The following is a 21,028-nucleotide window of genomic DNA, read 5'->3' on the forward strand; positions in this document are numbered from 1 at the left end:
ATGTCCTCCTCAAAATCAAGTACCTTAAAATCTGCTTAACAAGGAAGTAAAAGACCTATACAAAGAAAATTATGTCAGTATTAAAATGTATGCATACATCCTCAGTTTGTAGATTAGAAGGATTACCATTGCTAAAAAGACCATCTTACCACAATTTAATGCAAATTACATATTCAATGCAAATTACTAGACCCCCCTCTCAGCTTCAACTCCCCTCTTTCCCACCACCCAAATCCTCAAGGTTATGTTGTTCCCATCTTCCAAAATCTTTCCTTTGTCTTTCCCACCTCCGGAATCCCCATGGTTCCTGGTGACTGATGGATGCTTGGCTAGCTGTGTTGTTCAAGCCTACTGATGTAGATAGGCAGGTAGACAGAGTTGCTTCTCCTTCCCACCCCACACCCCCCTTCCCCCAAGGCAATGGCAATGAACTTTCTGGGAAATAATATCAATAGCTCTGAAATTGCAAAAAGCCAGCTTTACAGAAAACGGGAATAAGGCATGATAAGACTTTCACCAGGTATCTGCAACAGGCAGAGAAGTCTGGACCCCCCTCCAAGAGAAACTCCAGCAGAAACAAAAGGTCAGAAAAGGAAATTCAAAGACCATTGACCACGCCCAAATCTATGCACTTTGGCCACCTTTCTAGCAAAAAGTACAGGATGATCACACACTCTCACACTTCTGTGGAACAGAGAGCAACAAAACAGGGAGTAGACAGGTGTTTTTTTTTCTTTTTTGGGTCACACTTGGAGATGCACGGGGGTTAGTCCTGGCTCTGCACTCAGGAATTACTCCTCGCGGTGCTCAGGGGACCATATGGGATGCTGGAAATCAAACCCGGGTAGGCCGCATGCAAGGCAAACTCCCAGCCTGCTGTGCTATCATTCCAAGCCCCATAATAGACAGTTTTGAACAATGACAAACCCTAGGTCTTGGATTATAAAACCCAGATTACTAAGCAGTGGGATGTGGGGAAGGGCATGGAAGGTATACAAGAGGCAAAGAGTGACATAGGGATGGTGGTGGAGGGTCTTGGGCATTTGTTGGTGGTGTGGTACAGAATTAAAGACCCTGAATGAATGTTAAAAGTAAACTGTAGAGGCAGATGAGTGAGTAAAGAAATAGTGATGTATGTGTACACACACACACACACACACACACACACATAATGCAATTTTTCACAGGCCTTACGAACAGATGAACTGATGAATTTGCACAGCCTTGCCAGCTGATTGTCTCCTGGTTTCCATCCCCCCTGCCATTTCTACAGTGTCTGGTATTGAAAGCACAGGAAGCAGAGCAGAGCTGGACCCAAACCACAGTGTGCTCACACTTTCCCTGGGTTCTTTGGGACAAGGCATTTCTGAGCCCTGTAAGAATGGAAAATTCACTTCACTGAAGTGCCTTGTCTTAGTTTGAGGACTCCAGCCTAAATCTAAATTTTCATGAGTTCTGTGGGAAGGCCGTGGCCTTGAGGACAGAGAGGTGAGTTCAAGTTCTGGTGTGAGGAGGTTCTAGAAACTCTCTCCACTTCCAATGCCTGAGCTTACTCTTGGTTTGCAAGACCTGGGACACCATCAACAAAATAAAGAGTGGCCAGTGAACAGCAATGCTCCTCTTTAGCAAGATCAGCCTTCCTCACTTTACATTTCAGGATCTTGAACCTTGAATGGATTTTTCCAAGGAAAAAGGAGAGAAGTGATTGGCAGCTATGTGTTTCCACAGAAAGGAGCGATTTGGTATTCAATCTGGTGTTCGTAGTTTGTGAACACATAGCACTCTACAGAGTGACCTGAGTGTTTCAGCTCCCCAAGTTTGATCTTACTCCTTTCCCCAAGACCTTGTCTGATTCTCCCCTGCCAACACATGTGAATTCCTTACTGGTGGACTTGGCTATTGCAGCATCTTTCTTGACCCCAATTATCCCATTTGGAAGCTACTGGTTAAATTATTTCCCAGGAATTCTATTGTCATTGGGGGGTCTTCCCCATTTACCAATATGAAAATAAACATCTCAAGTGGGGAGATGCCATGAGAGAAAAAGTTGATCCACTGGGCCATTATTACATTGCTTCTAAAATAAAGAAGTAGAAATCATCATTAGATTCTTTATAATTTCATATGCTGCCATTAGCTATCTACTCCCATTTTTTATTGCATAGTGAATATATTTTTTAATTTCTGGTTCTTGAAGTCCTGAACATTACAAAAGGAAAAACCTTTCAGAATGCTGACTTTTATTTACCCATGGTAAAATTGCTGATATGGGACCTGTTAAATTTTAAGCCATCTTTGCAATGCCAATGTCAAACTGTCACACACCTAACTATTCCCCAGAAAATTTCTGTGAAATATAATTGAATTATTATCCAAACTTTTTGTGAAATGTAATCAAATAGAAGTACTCTCCAAGCAGATTTCACAAGTCATGCTTAAGAGTTGCATCATTTTTAATGATGTGCCTAAGCTGTTGGCACAAGCCATGAGTGAATAGAGAGAGACAGCTCAGGATAGGAAAATAAGTTTATTAGAACCTCAGCATTGAGGACCCCAAGTCACAAGAGAAAGAGACTTGGAACCCTGTTTGCTGAGAGGGTCTCTCTTTTAGCCTCTAAGAGTAGTCTATAGTCTATATACTTTCTTATCAGTGAGATAAGGGATAGAGATAATTGGTAAACGATCAAACAATCAAAGCATCTTTTCTCTATGGTATGGCCTTCAGGTGCCAAAAGGAAAACAGTCAGTGACTGTATATCCTGCCCTTTGGCACCACCCTAATATGTTGTCTCCTGGCATCCTAGTAAATTCCTTAGGCCCAGTACACTCCCTTAAATCTGGTGGCCTGAAGGGGGTAAAAAAAATGCTTCTTCCTCCCTTCTTTTGTTTAACATAAGGTTCAGTTTTCTGTTTCCCAGTCCCCATTATATTTCTTAATTCACATTTTAATTTCATCATTGTTATTACATTCAGTTTCTTACTTATCATTACAATGCAATAGAAACTTGAGTGAATTCCTTCAGTTATAATAATTTTCCTATCTGTAAAATAAATAAAAGTACCTGTATCATGGGTTAATTTTGGGAGTCAAATAATGAGACACATTTTAAAAAATTGTTTCAAAGGGCTGTTCTACCTGGGTTTTATCACTGACACCCCATCTGGTCCCCTGAACAGAGAACCAGGAGTAAGCCCCCAAAACAAAATAAGTAAGATATAAAAATATAGTAAATAAAAATTGCTTCTTAACTTTGGAATGAAAATAATACTTGCTTTGGAATTGAGGAAACTATGTTTAGACATTTTGTTAAATATAAAAAACTGAATTTTACGGTAGTAGTTTTAAGTTTATTTCCTTCATTGATATAAAGTTGAATTTTGACTTTATTAGAATTATATCTTGCTCTAAAATATTATATTCTTGTCTGTGGTCTGGCGATGTTTTTTTCTCCAGACAGAAGTATTTTTTCATGTATTTTGTTTGCATTGCACTGCTCTGTGTTCATAAACTTGGTCGCTGCTTATTGGATTGGCAGGGCCTATCTACTGCCATGGAGGTGCACTCATGTCTCTTATGTCCTTTGTGCTGATTTTCACTCAATGGGCTTTTCCTGCTGAAGGACTTGGTACAGTTCATTAAGAGGAGTGTAGATGACTAAGCAGCACTGGGCATCTCTATTGGACACCATCTATGCATGGCTCTTTGGAGACTCTTCCTCTCCAGACCGGGGTAGAATGTACATTCATGTGGTTGGTAATTACGGAAATGTGTCTGGTGGCATAGATTCAAATTCCAGTCTTCTCTTCTATGAACTGGATATAAAAGTGCCTCATTCTTCTTAAGCTACCTGATTTTGTCCCCACATTTGTATTGTGAAACTTTTTAAAAAAGACTAAATGATCTAGAGATCAGAGAGATAGTATAGTGGTTATGTTCCTTGCCTTATACAGGACTGGTGCTGGTTTCGTTTTTGACACCTCCTATAGTACCTTGAGCACCACCAAGTATGACTCCTAAGCACAGAGCCATGAGTAAGCCCTGAACACGTCTGAGTGTGGTCCAAAACCAAAAAGCAAACAGAAATAAAAATTTAGTTATTTAACAGTATATGCAACATAAACGAGCCACTAAATACATCCTCACTTAATCTTATCATGTTATAGGTTTATTATGTACAAGTGAAGTTTATTATAGATTTAGACTTTAAATTATCTTAAAACTCATCTGGATAAATATCATCAATTTTACCTAAATTATCATGGGGCTAGGACTTTTCTCAAAAGACCTATATGTGTGCAAACCCTGACTTTGTCTTAGGTACTACCTTGTTTTCAGTGTAGAACAAGGCTATGTTTACCCCAGTGCACCTGGACCAAGATCAAGAAATCACTGGTTTATCACTGAACATTTCCTCCCAAACTTTAAGGGCAAATAACACTGGGAGCATGACTCTTCATTTTTATTTCCTCTTAGAATTGCATCTTTGTATTTTCACACAAATTTTAGAATCGTGTCATGTAATAAAGAGTGGTGTGCATGTGTCCTTTTGAAAAAGGCTCTAGTGTCCTAGTTAGATACAAAGAATTAGAATTGCTGTGTCATATGGCAGCTCTCTTCTTATTTTTCTGAGAAATCTCTAAACTGTTTTCCATGAGGATTGAACCAGACAATATTCACACCAACAGTGAGTGAGAATTACTTTTTCACCACATCCCTGCTAACACATATTATTACCAGTAATTATATATGCTATACACACATCACTTCCCCCAAATATAGTTAGTAGGTGATTAAATTTTATCTACAGTTGTGTTTTAAGAAATGCTACAGAAAGATGACTTACATTCTGTGATCTATATCACAGTCTGTGATGAGCCTCCTGATTCTGTATTCCCCACTCCCAATTTTCTTAGATGTCTCTACTTGTTGATTATCTGAAATTTTTCGCAAAATAGGATGCAAGTTTTTTTGAAATAATTTTGTTTTCATAAAGTTGTTCACAATAATTGATTACGTTCAATATTTCAATACCAATCCCACCACGATTATTTCGAATTTTCTCAAGCACCACCAAAGCCTGCCCCAGAGGCAGATGCTAAATAATTTATTTTGTATTGCTTGTCACGAATAATTGACTAAAAATGATCCAAAAAGTTTTCCTTAGAGAAAGTGTGAAAAGTGTTGTATCTCATTTTGGAGCCATTAAGCGTTGCATAAGAAATTATTGACATGTTATTAGAGTTTGGTACTGGAACAATAGCACAGTGGGTAGGGCATTTGTTTTGCACATAGCTGACCCGGGTTCGATTCCTACGACCCTCTCAGTGAACCAGGCAAGTTGCCAACAGTATCCCGCCCACACGGCAGAGCCTGGCAAGCTACGAGTGGCATATTTGATATGCCAAAAACAGTAACAACAAATCTCACAATGGAGATGTTACTGGTGCCTTCCTGAGCAAATCAATGAGCAATGGGATGACAGTGCTGCAGTGCATTACACACACACACACACACACACACATATGTACACACAAACATATATATTTTTATCTAGCTCCCTTATGTTTATTTTGGTATTTTCTGGGATCTTCTGGCAGAAGGAACTAAGAGAGGACATTTTCCATTTTGCTAATATGATTATGATTTTGAAACAACACTTTCTATTTTATTTTCTCTCATTATAAGGACATGAGAAGTGAACTTAAGAGTCATTGAGCTATGTAGTCAGGAAGAGTGATGGTGAGGGACTCTACAAAGTACCAGTTTTAATTTCTTTCAAGATTATACACCCCAGTCTTTTGAAAAATCTGATGACTTTCATTTCAATATTAAAATTTTCTAATAAAAACTGAAATATCTTTAGTGAAATTTTCACAAATAGCATGTTTAATTTGTAAATACTAAGGTGAACACTCTCAGCTCTTGTTTTTGCCAAAATACCAAAGTACACTGGAGATGGAGCAATATTTGCCCAGAATTCCAAAGGTAAGGTGTATGTTTGGTGATAAGCTTGCCTCCCATGTTCACAAAATCTTTGGATTCTAAGCTTTGGATTTCTATACACTAATGATGGATCTCTTAATAGCCCTGGTGATTTTTCTTTCGTGTTTGAGTTTTCTTTTCTTATGGAATCAAAGGTCCAGCAGAGGGAAACTTCCACCTGGCCCCACCCCTCTCCCAGTCATTGGAAATATTCTACAAATAAATACCAGCGATATCAACAAATCCTTAAGAAAGGTGAGCATGATTTTCTTTTATTCAATTGTTCACATCAATTAAGACAGGTCAACATTTAAAGAAGATATGGTACCAGACATCATAACTACCAGGAAGTGGTTTTGAAGGAAAATGTCTACTGGATGTCCAGGTATGTGGACATGGCATGCCGTAGGAAGATGTTCAGTGTGGATGAGATCCATGGGATAATTGCAGAAACAGTTAAAAATATGAATTATTAATTCTTATTGTGACCTACTCTCTACACGTTTGGATTAGTCTCATGTATGAAGGATCCGTCAGAGGAACCCAGGTATGCGGGACCCGGGGTCAAGATTCCAAGACTGCTCATATCGAAACTGGACCCCTTCCACCCAGATTTTGCATTTTTCAATAGCTAGGCAGCCACACCCAGAGTCTGCCCCTGGCACCATATAATCCCATCAATGGCCAACATCCAGAGCATTCAGAGACTATAAAACCAAAATCCTGGAAGTGTGCAGCCACAATGGGGCCGCGCAACATCTGAGAGCCCATTTTTCCCTCTTGGAGAACCTGGCAAGCTACCAAGAATTTACTGCCCGCACAGGAAAGAGCCTGTCAAGCTCCCTGTGCTGTATTCACATGCCAGATACAATAACAATGATGGGTTTCATTCCCCTGACCCTGAAGAGCCTCTAATGTGGCACCATTGGGAAGAACAAGTAAAGAGAGTCTACTAAAATCTCACAGCTAGGATGAATTGAGATGTTACGGGGCCTGCTCAAGCAAATCAATGACCAATGGGGTAACAGTAACAGTGATAACAGTGACAGATTGTGACCTAAACATCCTTTCTCATAATTAGTCCTGGTGTCACTAATGTCTTTCACATTTGTCTTGTGAAAAGATCACTCTAGGGCCAGAGTGATAGCAGAGCGGGTAGGGCATTTGCCTTGCACGCGGCGACCCGGGTTCAATACCCGGCATCCCATATGGTCCCCCAAGCACGCCAGGAGTAATTCCTGAGTGCAATGCCAGGAGTAACCCCTGAGCATCGCTGGGTGTGACCCCCTCAAAAAAAGCAAAAAAAAAATCACTCTAGTTGTTTTAAGGAGAATGAATGTAAAATATTTTACATTCACTAAAATATTGGCCTGTGTGTAATCACAAAAAAGAAATGATGATCCTCGGGTGGCTGCATCTCCTGCTGGACACATGTGTTCCTTCAGTATCCCTGAGCCACCTCCCCGCCTCCCCATTCCTCAGGGCCCCCCAACAGAGACACAGAGAGATGGGGAGACAGGGAGACCGGGGACCACAGTCTGATGTTGAAAATTGCCAGTCTAATGCACTGTTGCAAGCATATTTATAGAACATCTGAAGGGGGTTGAGGTAAGGACCAGTATGCTGGTCATTTACTTAGACAAACATTTGGCTGAGGAAATTCTCTTAGGAAGATCAACTCAAGGAGACACACTGTCTCCCAGGGGCAACTGTATTGCTTTTATGTTTCCCTCTAATTGTATGTTATCGATACTAGCAGTTGTTTGGATAAACACAGCAAGCGGGGCCGGAGCGATAGCACAGCGGGTAGGGCGTTTGCCTTGCTAGCGGCCGACCCAGGTTCGATCCCCGGCATCCCATATGGTCCCCCAAGCACTGCCGGGAGTGATTCCTGAGTGCAGAGCCAGGAGTAACCCCTGAGCATCGCTGGGTGTGACCCAAAAAGCAAAAAAATAAAAAATAAAAAATAAAAAAATAAACACAGGAAGAGACAAAGATCCCAACACTTACTTCTCTGGGCTGAGAGCAAACAAGGCTTTAAACACTTGGTTGTCTGGTCTCTGAGTGCAAGCAAGGCTTTTACTGAAAACCCCAAACTAAGTCCTCAGGCCAGTTCAGCTAGTCCTTCTTTAGTCTCTAAAGTTGTAACAGTTTGCGGGACCCAATGCGCCTAAAGACTTTGATTCCAAAGATGTAACACATCCGGGCATCCAGCGCAGCATCTGATAGCGATGCACTGGGACACCGAACTGGGCTACAACTCTGTGCTGCCGGGGGTGGATTTTTTTTTCCTCCCCACCCTGTCTTCCTGCACGGAAAGCGGAAGGCTGGTGGCACCCATGTGGCAGGCGCCATCTTCTGTGACTCCAAACCCACAGGTATTCGGATTTTACTTTTGGGGCTCCCAGGAACTCATGGGAAGGGGGTGTAACCGGCATGCCCTCGGCCCAGATAAATCCAGAGCCGCTGAGCGCGAATCGGACACTCTGCGCCTAAAGACTTTGAATTCAGAGACTTCTTACAGCAATGCACTGGGACTGTGAGCTGGGCTATGTAATTTCTGGCAGAATTTTCCCTGGACTTTATACAGAAATCCAAAACCGCGCGAACGCGACTTAACATTTACAATTGTCAGCAATGTGAAACGGTTCCATTTGAACAGGTCTGACTTGGGGGGGAAACTCCAAATAATAACAGTAAGTTTTTGTTGAAATATTGAAGGTTTTTAATGTAGCAGCCACCTCTGGACTGTGAACTAAGCAAAAGCCCCACGCTGGCCGACGCGGCGTGGCGTACACCATACTATGAGGCGCAGGAAGGGGGATGAGGGGGAAAAAGAAAAAAAAGGGGGGGAAGGAAAAAGGAAAAGAAAAAGAGAGAGAGAGAGTTATGTACTTGTAGCAGTGGGGCTACATATCTCTTCATTTCCAGCAATGAAAAACTAATTATCAAATGTAGTAGGTCTGTCTCTCTTGGTTGGAAACTCCAACAACTATAGTGAGTTTTGTGTTGAATTATGGAATGTAATCAAGGTAAAGAAAAAATGAAGTGGAATTCATTAGTTAAACGGTAGGGGGTAGGGGGTGGGGGCGGGGGATATACTGGGGTTTCTGGTGGTGGAATATGGGCACTGGTGAAGGGATGGGTGTTTGAATATTGTATAACTGACATATAAACCTGAGAACTTTGTAACTTTCCACATGGTGATTTAATAAAATTTTTTTAAAAAAAGTTGTAACAGTTTGCATGAAAACCATGCATTTATGCTTTCTAGAATGTCCCATTTCTCTGCCGGGTAGTTTTGTCACTCGCCCTGGGTCCATCCCAGTCCCACAGTGGGGCCTCCCCTTTGGGGTGTCAGGAACTACAGAAACTAAGCCTGAGTCAAGTAGTTATGATCAAGTAATTATGGTCAGGGGCAGATATATTTCAGAGTCAATCAACTCCCAAATATTAGGAGCATAGCAGTAATGGTCTTTCTGTGTTTAACCAAAGAACATTGCACTATGGTAACATATAAAAAGGCTATTGGGGAAACAGAAAAGCAAGTACAAATACACAGCACTTCAAATACAAAGCAGTATCAATATAGTTCAGAATTACCAGAAAGTTTTGTTTTATAAGCAATAAAGATTAACAATGGGGGACTGTGACAATGTGAGGTAAACTACAAGGGAAAGATTACAAATAAACTTTAACTAAGTTAGGGATGCTAGCAAGGGCAATATAAATTCCTCTAAGGGGAGCAAAGGAAACAATACACTGATAAAGCCTAAAGCACTTAGGGTTAATATCCAACACAAAGGGAGGTTGAAGATAGACTTTGACTAAATTAAGGATGTTAGCAAGGGCATGGTAAGCTTCTCTGGGAAGAGGAAAGGGGCAATTCACTGATAAAGACTAAAGCATTTAGGCTTGATGTTCAACAGCCTAGAATATTAGATTAGATAAAAGAGGATAAATCTGTATTTTACATGAAAGAAAATCCTCAATAATACAATGGGCTGAAAGTACAAAGAAGTTTATTTCAATATCACATGATGATAGGGGACCCTTAGAAAGTGGCCTCACTTTCATGGTACTACTCAGTTTTTCTCAATCTGGTTATTTATAATTTGTTGTTGATGTTGTTGTTGCTGCTGCTACTGGTTTTTGGGCTACACCCAGACATATTCAGTGCTAAGTCCTGGCTCTGTGCTCAGTGCTTATTCCTAGTTCTGTGCTCAGGGAGGGTTTCTGGCGGCTCAGGGAGCCATAAAGGGTGCTAGGGATTGAACCTGGGTTGACCATGTGCAAGGAAGTGCCCTATCTGCTGCTGTCTTAATCTCTCTGGCCTTGTGTCACTTGTGTCACTAAGCTATTGTCTTTATTTCTTTAGTCATAGTCAAGCCACCTACATGTTATTTCTGCTAAGGTAGGAGGAGAAATGAAAGGCATGTTGTTACCATTTGTGGAAGACTGTAGTATCCTACTATATCAGCATAATAAATACCGTATATGACAAGCCTATGTCATCTGACCCAGAGATATATTTTGGGACTCAACTCTGATGACAAGGTACAAAAACTAAAAATTAAATAAATGGGACAACTTAAACTTAGAAAAAGTAACAGTGAAAAAGTAACTACCACAAACATAAAGATGCAACCTTCTAATTGGGTTAAGATTTTTGTATATTATATAGCTAACAATGGATTTATATCTAAACAGTACAAAGAGCTCTAAAAATATCAAGAATTAAAAAAGCAAGAAGTCCAACAGAAATTAGACAAAAGACCTGGAAAAAACACTTCTGTAAGGGAGGCAAATATGTGCCAGAGACAAATGAAAAATTTTTAGTAGTGCTTATTATTAAGAAAATGCAAAACCAAATCACAATGGTATAATGATTCTCTGCAATCAGTGATACCAGAATCAGAATGAGACCCATCATTGTTACTGGCTTTTGCATAAATACGCCACTGAGAGTTTGTGAGGCTCTCCCAAGTGGGCAGGAAAGTCTTGGTAGTTTTCCACGTTCTCCCAGAGGGAGAACTAGGTTATAAGAAGTTGTGCAGCCACTTCCCAGAGGCTTGGTTTTATAGTCTCTGGATATTGGCCATTGGTGGGATTACATGGTGTTGGGGGCAGTCCCTGGGTGTGACTGCCTAGCTACTGGAAAATGGGGAATCTGGGCGGAAGAGACCCAGTCCCGATCCGAACAGGCTTGGAGGTCTCAGCCCTAGGTCCCATATACCTGGGTTCCTCTGCCGGTTCCTTCATCGTGAGGCTCATCTGAATATGTGGAGAGGGGCCATGAGCATGGCTGTGGCTACACTCCAGAGGTCTTCAGTGGAGGGATCTCTGCTTGGTGTGGGGAGGGAAACTGGAGCCCACCCCCTCCAAGAGGTCCTGAGGAAGACAGCCAGACTCGGGGGCAAGAGAGTATTGTAAACCAATAGTATTTTTTGTTGCTCATGTACATTTTTAATTTTGAAAACATTACAATGTTTGTATCTCTTATTTCTTTTTCAGCTTGCACAAGTCTATGGCCCTGTGTTCACTGTGTATTTTGGCATGAAGCCCACGGTGGTGTTGCATGGATATGATGCAGTGAAGGAAGCCTTGATTGATCATGGCGAGGTGTTTTCTGGCAGAGGAAGTTTCCCAATGATAGACAGGGCGATACAAGGGCTAGGTAGGTTTCTTTTTGGGAAATATGTAATTGTAAAGATTTGAATCGAGTAAGGAATTGAAAATTATATTTAGATAAATTTATGAGAATGTAATTCCAGTATTTTAATATAAAGATCTTTAATCCACCTTTTAAATTATGAAGGCAGCACATTGATTCCATGAAACATTAAAAGCAAAGAAACAAGCCTCCAGTGTTTTGATATTTTGTAAAAATACATAGTTATTTTAAATTCTGATTGGATAAGACAATGAAAGAAAAAAATAAGAAGAAAAATGATTAAATTAGTTATTCCCCTAAATTTTGCTTTCTGGTTTGAAAATGAGCTATTTCATGGCTCCTTAAATAGCACTATTACCTTCAATCTTCTCTTCTAAAAATCCTAAGAAATATTTATTTATTTATTATTTTAATTTTTATTGAATCACCATATGGAAAGTTACAAAGTTCTCAGGTTTATGTCTCAGTTATACAATATTCAAACACCCATCCATTCACCAGTGCCCATATTCCACCACCAAAAACCCCAGTATACCCCACCGCCCCCTCCCCCACCCCCAACTCTATAACTGATGAGTTTCACTTCTTTTTCTCTTTACCTTGATTACGTTCCATATTTCAACACAAAACTCACTATTGTTGTTGGAGTTTCCCCCTAAGAAAGACAGCCCTACTACCAAGTAAGCATTTGATAATTAGTTTTCCATTAAAAGATTGTATGTTTTCAGATTTTAGAAAAGGTCGCGTGGCCACATTAGCGGCCGCGCAGTTCGGAGTTGTCCCAGTCCCGCATCCCGGAGCCGTGTTAGTTGCTGCTCAGTGTCGCCGGAGCTCCATCTGGAGAAGGTGTGGTGGCTGCACCTCCTCCGTCTGGATCTCCAGTGTTGCTGGCTTGGTCTCGGGTCCGGAGCATTCTCTGGCCGCGTTGCTCACCAGAATGCGCGGCTTCTCTGTTGAATGTGGCAAGATGGCCAAAATCCTAAGAAATATTTAAATTCAATATCATTCAAAACAAGCCCATAGGAATGTCTCAAAAATGGATTAAGATGTTGTACATAAGTATAAATGGAAATTGATATTTGAAAAATCTTTTAAAACTTTTCAAAAACTTTCAAGGAGACTGTTCTTATCCATCATCATAAAATAATAATTGCATTATTTTATGATGAAAAAATTGTATTTAGTATTAGTCAGCTACACAGTTTAGATGGTTCCAATTTTGTTTGCAAATATTTGGGACCAGATGAACATATGCCTTCTCTCTATCAGGTACAATCAGGGTGCTGACCTTGGTCATACAACTGTCATAAGAGGTTCCTCACAGAATTGTTGTCACTGGCATTCACAATGACCACAGGTGTCCTCATCACGGTAGCCTCAGTGGTCAGAGGGAACTTGATAATGGCATTGCTGTCAAGCTTGTTCTTCACAAGGGTACTTTTCCAAGGATATTTGAGCTGCCTTTTCTGTTGCAGCTGCTGGATCTTGTCAAATGCTTTCTCTACATTTACTGATTTACTGATATGATCATATGATTTTTTTAGGCATCTTCGTGAATTTTTCATTTCACCCACCAAATTCTTAAATTCTGTCTGCCACTTCTGCTAATAGGTTTCTCATTTTTACTCTAATATCCTCTTTTGTTTTATTGGATATTTGTTAGATTGTTTCTTTAACTTCATTAAACATTTTGTGTGTTTGGTAAACTGTGGGCACACGCTGAGTGACGACTCATGGCCACCAAATGAACTCAGGTGAATGGTGATGAACAAATGAAGGAGGAAATAGGGGCCAGGCTGCTTGGTGATCAATCGCCTTTTATTCCAATCTTGAGGCTCACTCTCTGCCCCCCCCAAGGTAGTGTCCCACTGTCTAGTATCCCTGTCTCCTCCTGCCCATATACCAGTGTCTTCCTACTCTAGTCTCTTCTCATTCTAGTCTCCCATCAAGCACGTTGCACCATGTTAGTTATAGAAAAATCATGAAGGGTTGGGTGTAGCAATTATACATAGATATGGTTGTACAATCAACAGATGTAAAGCCCTTCCCTTAGTTGCTCACTAAGCATACCGTGGAGTTCTCTGCTGCTTTCCCATTGTGCCTTTTGCAGTCTGGAGGTGTTTTCTGCATGTTGTGGTGTGGTTAGATGACCAGAGTTAGGATGCCAATGTGTGCTTTCTGTGATATATGAAGAAGTAAAATATTACTCTACTGAGCACTTTGCAGCGATCCTGATCTGGGGACAAAAGTTTGACTGAGTTCAGCTTCCTAGCTATGGACTCTGAGTTCACAAGACTCACAAGGAGTCATGGGGAGGCTGAGCTGAGGAGTATCCTAGTGGCAGACAGACTTTGCAGTGATCCTGACTTTCCCCCACCAGTCTCTGAATTGCATTTGTTTTTGGAGTTGTTTGATGTCAGTCCTCTGGTAGGCTACTTGTTTCAGGAAAAATGAAAGAAAGTTCAAATGAAGCCATTTTCTCCTGAACATTGTTCTCTAAGATTATCTTGGACATGTTTCTTAGGAACACTATATAATGGCTTCTTAGTCCTAAAAATCTGATATTGAATTTATTTGCTGCTAACACCACATTTCACAGAAAAAAATAGCAAATAAAGAGAAAATGTTAAAATGAGATGAATGTGACTGATTCTAATCCGATGAGGAATTTTTGTGCACTTTTTTCTGATGCATAAGAACAGCCTTTTCTTAAAATGTGATTCCTTTACTTTGTATCTCCAAAATTTTACTTATAATGTCCATAGGTCAGTGCTGACAACTTCACTTATTTAACCCATTAATTATTAGCTGTATTGCATGATCAGAGGCCAAGAATTTTGTCTCCATAATCACCAGCAAAAAAAGAACAACACAATTGCTTCACAGAATTACTCTAAGGTTTAGAGGAACTCAAAGATGAAGAAAGGTTTATTAATACGTAAAACTAAGACAGCAAGATACCACATGGGTTATGAGAGGAAGCAAGTGAGATTGGGCTGCATGAAAATTTCTTAGGCTGCTATCGCTCTGTTTACATCTCAACTAAGTTTTGTTATCATTACCTAAGATGAAGTCTGTCAGCTATTGATAGTTTCTTTTCTGTTTTTTTCTCCTTGTCCTGATAGGAGTGGCTTTCAGCAATGGAGAAACATGGAAGCAAACCCGACGTTTAGTTCTCATGGTTTTAAGGAACATGGGGATGGGGAAGAGGACAATTGAAGACAGAATTCAAGAGGAGGCTTTGTGTCTGGTGGAAGCCTTGCAAAAAACCAATGGTGTGTATTTTGTCATATCATTAAGATAACAGTTTGGGTAGCTTTAGTGCTTTTACATGTTGACATCAGACATATATATTGGTTGAAATGCAGCAGTATAATTTTATTCACATGATAGTAATAAGAGGTGAAGATAATATAATAGATTTTTCAGGTACCAAGTTCTATTGTAATCAGTGTCACTCAGAATCCTTTTGCATGATGGTTGAAAGAACAACAAAAGAGCAATAGAATATATTGTTTTATTTAATTTATAGTTTTTGGAGCATGCCTAGGGTTGCTCTGTACTTACTCCTGATAATGTGATGAGGAATCATCCTGGTAGTGCTTGAGGAAAAAGAAAAAAATATATATGTAATATATGTTGTCTTGGATTGAATCAGGGTTAGTGGCAGACAAGCAAACTACTACTGCCTTAATATTTTATTATGTCTCCGGCTCCCAAAGTTATTGTGAATCACAGATTAGATATGTAATGACATTCAAACCTATTCTAGTGTTTCATGGCCTATATAACTCAGGGCCACATATAATTAGGAAAAGCTGGTTATCTTTGTGCATAGAAGAAAAGAACATTGATTTCAGTAATCATTTACAAGTTTTTGCATGGCAAGTTGAAAGATGAAACAACTTTTCTAGGAACTTCTTGATAAATTGTAAGCATTTCTGTATATGCATACCGGTTCATTAGTCTGTGCATATAAAAACATATCTATATGTATAAAAGAGCACAGTAGTTCAATCGTAGAGCTTAGAACAAATCTTTTTAACATGTGGTGTTGTATGACCAGCTAATTGGAGGACTGTTGTGTGAAGGGAGCTGCAATTGCAATAGCACAAGTGTGCTTAATTTGTATGTATGTGTGTGTTTTTTTGTTTTTGTTTCTGTTTTTTGTAGGACAGGAGGAGAGAAAAAAGGGACAGGGCAGGAGAGGCTCAGATCAAGGTCATAGAAGATTTATACTTTATTAGTCTTAGCATTCAAATACTTTTCAAGAACATTATTAATTTAGTTACATTTATGCCTATGAGATGAATTGACACTGTTGTGAAACTGGTGATACCCAAATAGGTTGAATGCTTTTCTATGATAGTAATAGAAAATGATATTTGATAATAATAGAAAATGATATTTAAAAAATATATATATTACTTGAAATTTGCTTTGAAATAAATTTCTGGAAATGGCAGCTAGGTATCAATGAACATCTTTAGGTCATTTGATAAATATTACTTAGGAAGGGGCAGGAGACTAGGCAGAAAAAGATTTGAAACATGGGTCTCTATGAAACTCAGTTGTAGAGGACATGCCTTGCCTGTGTGAGGCTCTGAGTTCTTTCCCTAGATCCACAAATATTTATGTATCTTTATCAGTTTTTATATCTATAGCTTTATAGCTAACTAATATCACTATGTATAATATACATAGCACTGTCACGCACTGTCATACCCGTGTTCATCGATTTGCTGAAGTGGGCACCAGTAATGTCTCCATTGTGAGACTTGTTACTGTTTTTTGGCATATTGAATATGCCACAGGTAGCTTGCCAGGCTCTGCTGTGTGGGCAGGATGCTCTCGGCAGCTGGCCAGGCTCTCCAAGAGGGATGGAGAAATCGAACCCGGGTTGGCCGCATGCAAGGCAAACGTCCTACCCCCTGTGCTATCACTCCAACCCATGTATAATACATATATATATATATATATGTATCCATGTATATACAAACAGGCATAAAAAAAGCTTATCTGTGTATATTGTTTTGTAAGATTAGGATTAAAAGATATTTTTAATGACATAAAAGAATGTTAAAAACAAAAATAGTGCAGTTTTGCATTATTTTTAGGCACCATAGTCTAACCATTCATTTTCCCTCTTTACTTACCATTTAACACTCTTTGGCCAGATATGCTGTTTTCAATTATTTGTTCCATTAATAAAAAATGCAGGCCATGTTAATCATTGCTTATCCCTGACTTAATCACATTTTGGAATTGGATTTTGATATATACTATTTAGGAAATTATTTTGTTAATTTATAGTTGAACCATACTCTATATATTTAATTTTTAATGTTTTAATAAAAATTATTTTATTTATTTTATCTTAGGTACAATAAATTACAGTACTGTTAATGATAAGGTTCCATGCATGCCACATTCTAACCCCGGTCTTTCACCAGTGTGACCACTATCATCCACCATTGTCTCAGGACACACAGTTGACCTTCCACTCCCACATTCATCCCTCTGGTGCTGAGCCATAGTAAGGTTAGTTCTATAGACCTACTCTCAGAATGTTCTGTTCTGTTACCTTTGGCCAGTTAGTTACTCCCTTAGTATACTTCTTTATGTCTCACATGAGAGACATTCTGCATTAATCCCTCTTGATCTGGCTGGCTTCCACATATTTTATTTTTTAAATAATTCAACATTTCTCATATTAACTATGTTCTTCTCTAAACCGTCTCATCTGTGATCACCTAGATTCTGTGTGAGTCCACCCAGCTATGTGCACTTCACATTCCTCTGTGCCCCGTTTCATCATTTGTTGTTCATTTCTTTCACATATTGAGCAGAACTTTTTCCTGTTGAAACTTATATTGATTGCTGCTAAAACTTTTCATTTGGATTAGAGAGCTGAAGTAGTTGATTTCCAGAAACAAGTTGGACCTCGCTTTTAAAATTTGATTTACATGTTGAAATTTTGGGGCCACACACATTACAATAGGATATCAGGAAGATTCTATTGCATATCTTAAGAAGATGGAAAAGAGGAGAACAGAATACTGGATTGAGGTGTTTATTGTGGTTAGGGGGAAAAGTTGAGGTGAGGATTGCAGCATGCAGGAGAAGGTTGTGTGGTTTTAAAATGTTAGGCTTATGCCAAGAAGGAACTACTTAAAGTTTTTATGTTAGATTGTCCAGAAGTGAGTAGAAGAGAAGAATATGAAGTTTAAAGCTATCACCAATCAAAAGAGAAAAAAGGAGACATCTGTATCACATGTAAGATATTTGTTTTTAAGATCTGAATGCAACTTCATTCTGCAAGTCCTCTCCTACTAGAAAAACACACCATTTTGCATATTTGTGGGTGTATTTCCACTTGTGCTTTGTAAAACATTACTTCTAATCTCCTCAGCCTCCTGACTCTCCATTAGTATGCTCACTTTTATCACTGGTTCACATTACCACACTAAAGCTACATATCTTGTTTTATTTATGTGAATTTTCTTGTGGTTAATAATGGAGAATTATGTCAATAGAAAATATTTGAATAAAATCAACAAATTAACCAAGCTGTTTTAGAATTGTATGGGAAAACAATGCATTTATTCTAGGCATACTGAGTTAATAGTGATGATGACATGTCCAGGTAAGTCTAATATTAAAAATCCTTATAAGTAAACCATTCTCAATGTTTTGAACTACTAACTCAGGAGATATGTAAAATTTGTGTTCTCATCGTTGACTTACTTTGCTTGTAGCATCTCCCTGTGATCCTACTTACCTTTTGGGCTGTGCTCCCTGCAACGTGATCTGCTCCATTGTTTTCCAGAATCGTTATGAGTACAATGATAATAAGTTGCTAACCTTGTTAGAATATATTCAAGAGAATCTTAGAATTTCATCTAACTCTTGGGTACAGGTGAGTCAAAGCTCTTTTTTTTCAATTAGAAATAATTTCCTAGCTAATCTATTGTTCATCTCTGTCCTTCCCATTACCCCCCACCAATTTCAAACTGGCTAAAGTGATGTTTCCAATTATAGCACTGTGAAATCAATTTAAAATATTTAAATAAAAGTTAAAGTATGTGCTAGTGTAATAGAAAAGTAAAATGGAATTCATCAATTATAGCAAAGAGAAACTTTTAGGAACCCTTTTCTTACTGGAAGTTTTATCTGTAAAAAGGATAATAGTGTTGTAAAGTGTGGTTTATACTAAAGTAGACTGCCAGAAATGTTATTATTAACCTATGTTTTGTAATTACTAAGATTACAATTCTGTATAGTTCACAGTTATGATACGTTCTGCCTGGGAAGAACCCGCAAAAATGAACAATCATCACATATTCATTTTAGGAGAAGTGTTAATATTCCAGAATTGTTTCAGAGAATTATGGTTAGGAAATGTATTTAGTTGGTTTTTAAAATTCCTTTGTCTTATTCCTCTTAGACATCTTTACTCAGCATCTAGCAACATACCTGATATATATAATGTGCATGAAAATTTGCCAAATGAATTAATGAATAATTCTTTTTCTTCAGCTCTACAATGCTTTTCCTGCTTTAGTACATCATCTCCCAGGATGTCATAGGAAGTTTTTTAAAAACATTTCAGAACAAGAGAAGTTTATTTTGGAGAAAATAAAAGAGCACCAGGAAACTTTGGACCTCGATAACCCTCGAGATTTTATTGACCACTTTCTGATTCAAATGGAAAAGGTAAAATGAGGTCCTTTCTTTTTGTGGGTAATGTGACTCAGCGATTAGCTTTGTTCTTTACAATAAACAGGGATAAAAGATAAGCACTCACAATTTGTTTTAGTAGCTCAACTGAAAATAAATGCTGAAGATTTCTTAATTGCTGGTGAAAACTGTTGATTGTCCAACCATATCAGATCTCAGAGATATTTTAAAGTTTGAACTGAAATGCACTTAGAACATATATCAAACTGGTCCTCTAGTCTTTTTGTCCCCTCGGGGAGTAGAGGAGGATTCTCCCTGTAATCAAGGAACTGGGAGGCTACTTCAAGTGAACTTGTAGCTATTTGGGGGAACAAGGCCTGTTTTTTATTGGGCCTGATGATTCACTTTCATTTTAGTGATGCTGTACTGCTTTAGGGACCACTTGGCCCACATAGTGATGCTCTGAGGTCATGTAGTGTCTGGGGAGCCATGTGCTGAGAGCAAATTGGGAAGTATTTTATGCAAGGCATGTGTTTCAGTCCTTTCAGCTACTCTTTAGGTCCAAAGCTGGTTCATCATTTGGGAGCAGTCTGAAATACATACATTCAACAAAACAGGTACACACACAATAAAAACTCAAGACAATCTATCATTCTTCATAAAAATAGATTCTTGAACAGAGAGCATCGCAAATGAGGAAAAAAAGGAATAAGTAGGAATCTTTGAAAGAGTCCATGAAATCTTTACAGATGTACTAGGTTTGGCAGACACTCTGGCTTAGATGAACCTGGCTGATAAAATATGTGCAGGAAAGTAGAACTACAGTGATAAAATATGTAGAGTTTTCAAAGAGATTACATTCATTGTAATTGTTACTGTAACTGAGGTGGTTATTTTTTTTTTGAGTATTACGACCGTGAGGTTGGAAATACAGATTTAGTTTAGGGCGAAAGGGTTGGTTATTCCAGAGACTTGAATGAGAGATTTAGAGATGATGAAATTGAAAATTGAGTTGCCAGTACATACTTGATAAATTTGGTGTTTGTGAGAAATTATAGAGTGACCAATTTCCCCTAGAGAGTTAGGAAGTGAGAAATAAGAAAAAACTTATTGGAAGTTTATAGCTTTTACTATATATATTAATTTATTAATTTTTTAATTAGTGAATCACTGTGAGGGTACAGTTACAGATTTACACATTTTCATTTTTCGCTCATACAATGTTTGAGAACTCATCTCTTCACCACTGCTCATTCTCCACTACCAATAAACCCAGTAACCCTCCCACCCCCCAATCCCATCTCCTTCTTCCCCACCCCGCCTCTGTGGCAGGATATTCCCTTTTGTTCTCTCTCTCCAATTGGGTGTTGTGGTTTGCAATAGGGGTGTTGAGTGGCCATTGTGTTCAGTCTCTAGTCTACTTTCAGCACGCATAACCCTTCCTGCGCATTGGCTCCAACCACATTTTACTTGATGTTCCCTTCTCTATCTGAGATGCCTTTTCCCCAGAATGTGAGGCCAGCTTCCAAGCCATGGAGTCATCCTCCTGGTACTTATTTCTACTATTCTTGTGTGCTAGTCTCCTACACTGTTTTTTTATATTCCACAAATGAGTGCAATCTTTCTATATCTGTATCTCTCTTTCTGACTCATTTCACTTTTCATGATTCGTTCCATGTTAATCTACTTAT

General features: G+C 38.9%; 1 protein-coding gene across 1 annotated transcript in view; it reads left to right on the forward strand.

The window, feature by feature from the left end:
- Positions 1-6,060: 6,060 nt before the first annotated feature.
- The window catches only part of LOC101548282 (cytochrome P450 2C21-like), a 29,391-nt gene continuing 14,423 nt past the window's right edge, over positions 6,061-21,028 (forward strand). Inside the window, exons 1-5 of the mRNA XM_004621861.3 lie at positions 6,061-6,238; positions 11,498-11,660; positions 14,783-14,932; positions 18,416-18,576; positions 19,197-19,373. Coding sequence (XP_004621918.3) covers positions 6,068-6,238; positions 11,498-11,660; positions 14,783-14,932; positions 18,416-18,576; positions 19,197-19,373 — 822 coding nt within the window. The 5' untranslated portion in view covers positions 6,061-6,067. The remainder of the gene's footprint in view (positions 6,239-11,497; positions 11,661-14,782; positions 14,933-18,415; positions 18,577-19,196; positions 19,374-21,028) is intronic.

Source organism: Sorex araneus, chromosome 11, assembly GCF_027595985.1.
Source record: "Sorex araneus isolate mSorAra2 chromosome 11, mSorAra2.pri, whole genome shotgun sequence".
NCBI lineage: Eukaryota > Metazoa > Chordata > Mammalia > Eulipotyphla > Soricidae > Sorex > Sorex araneus.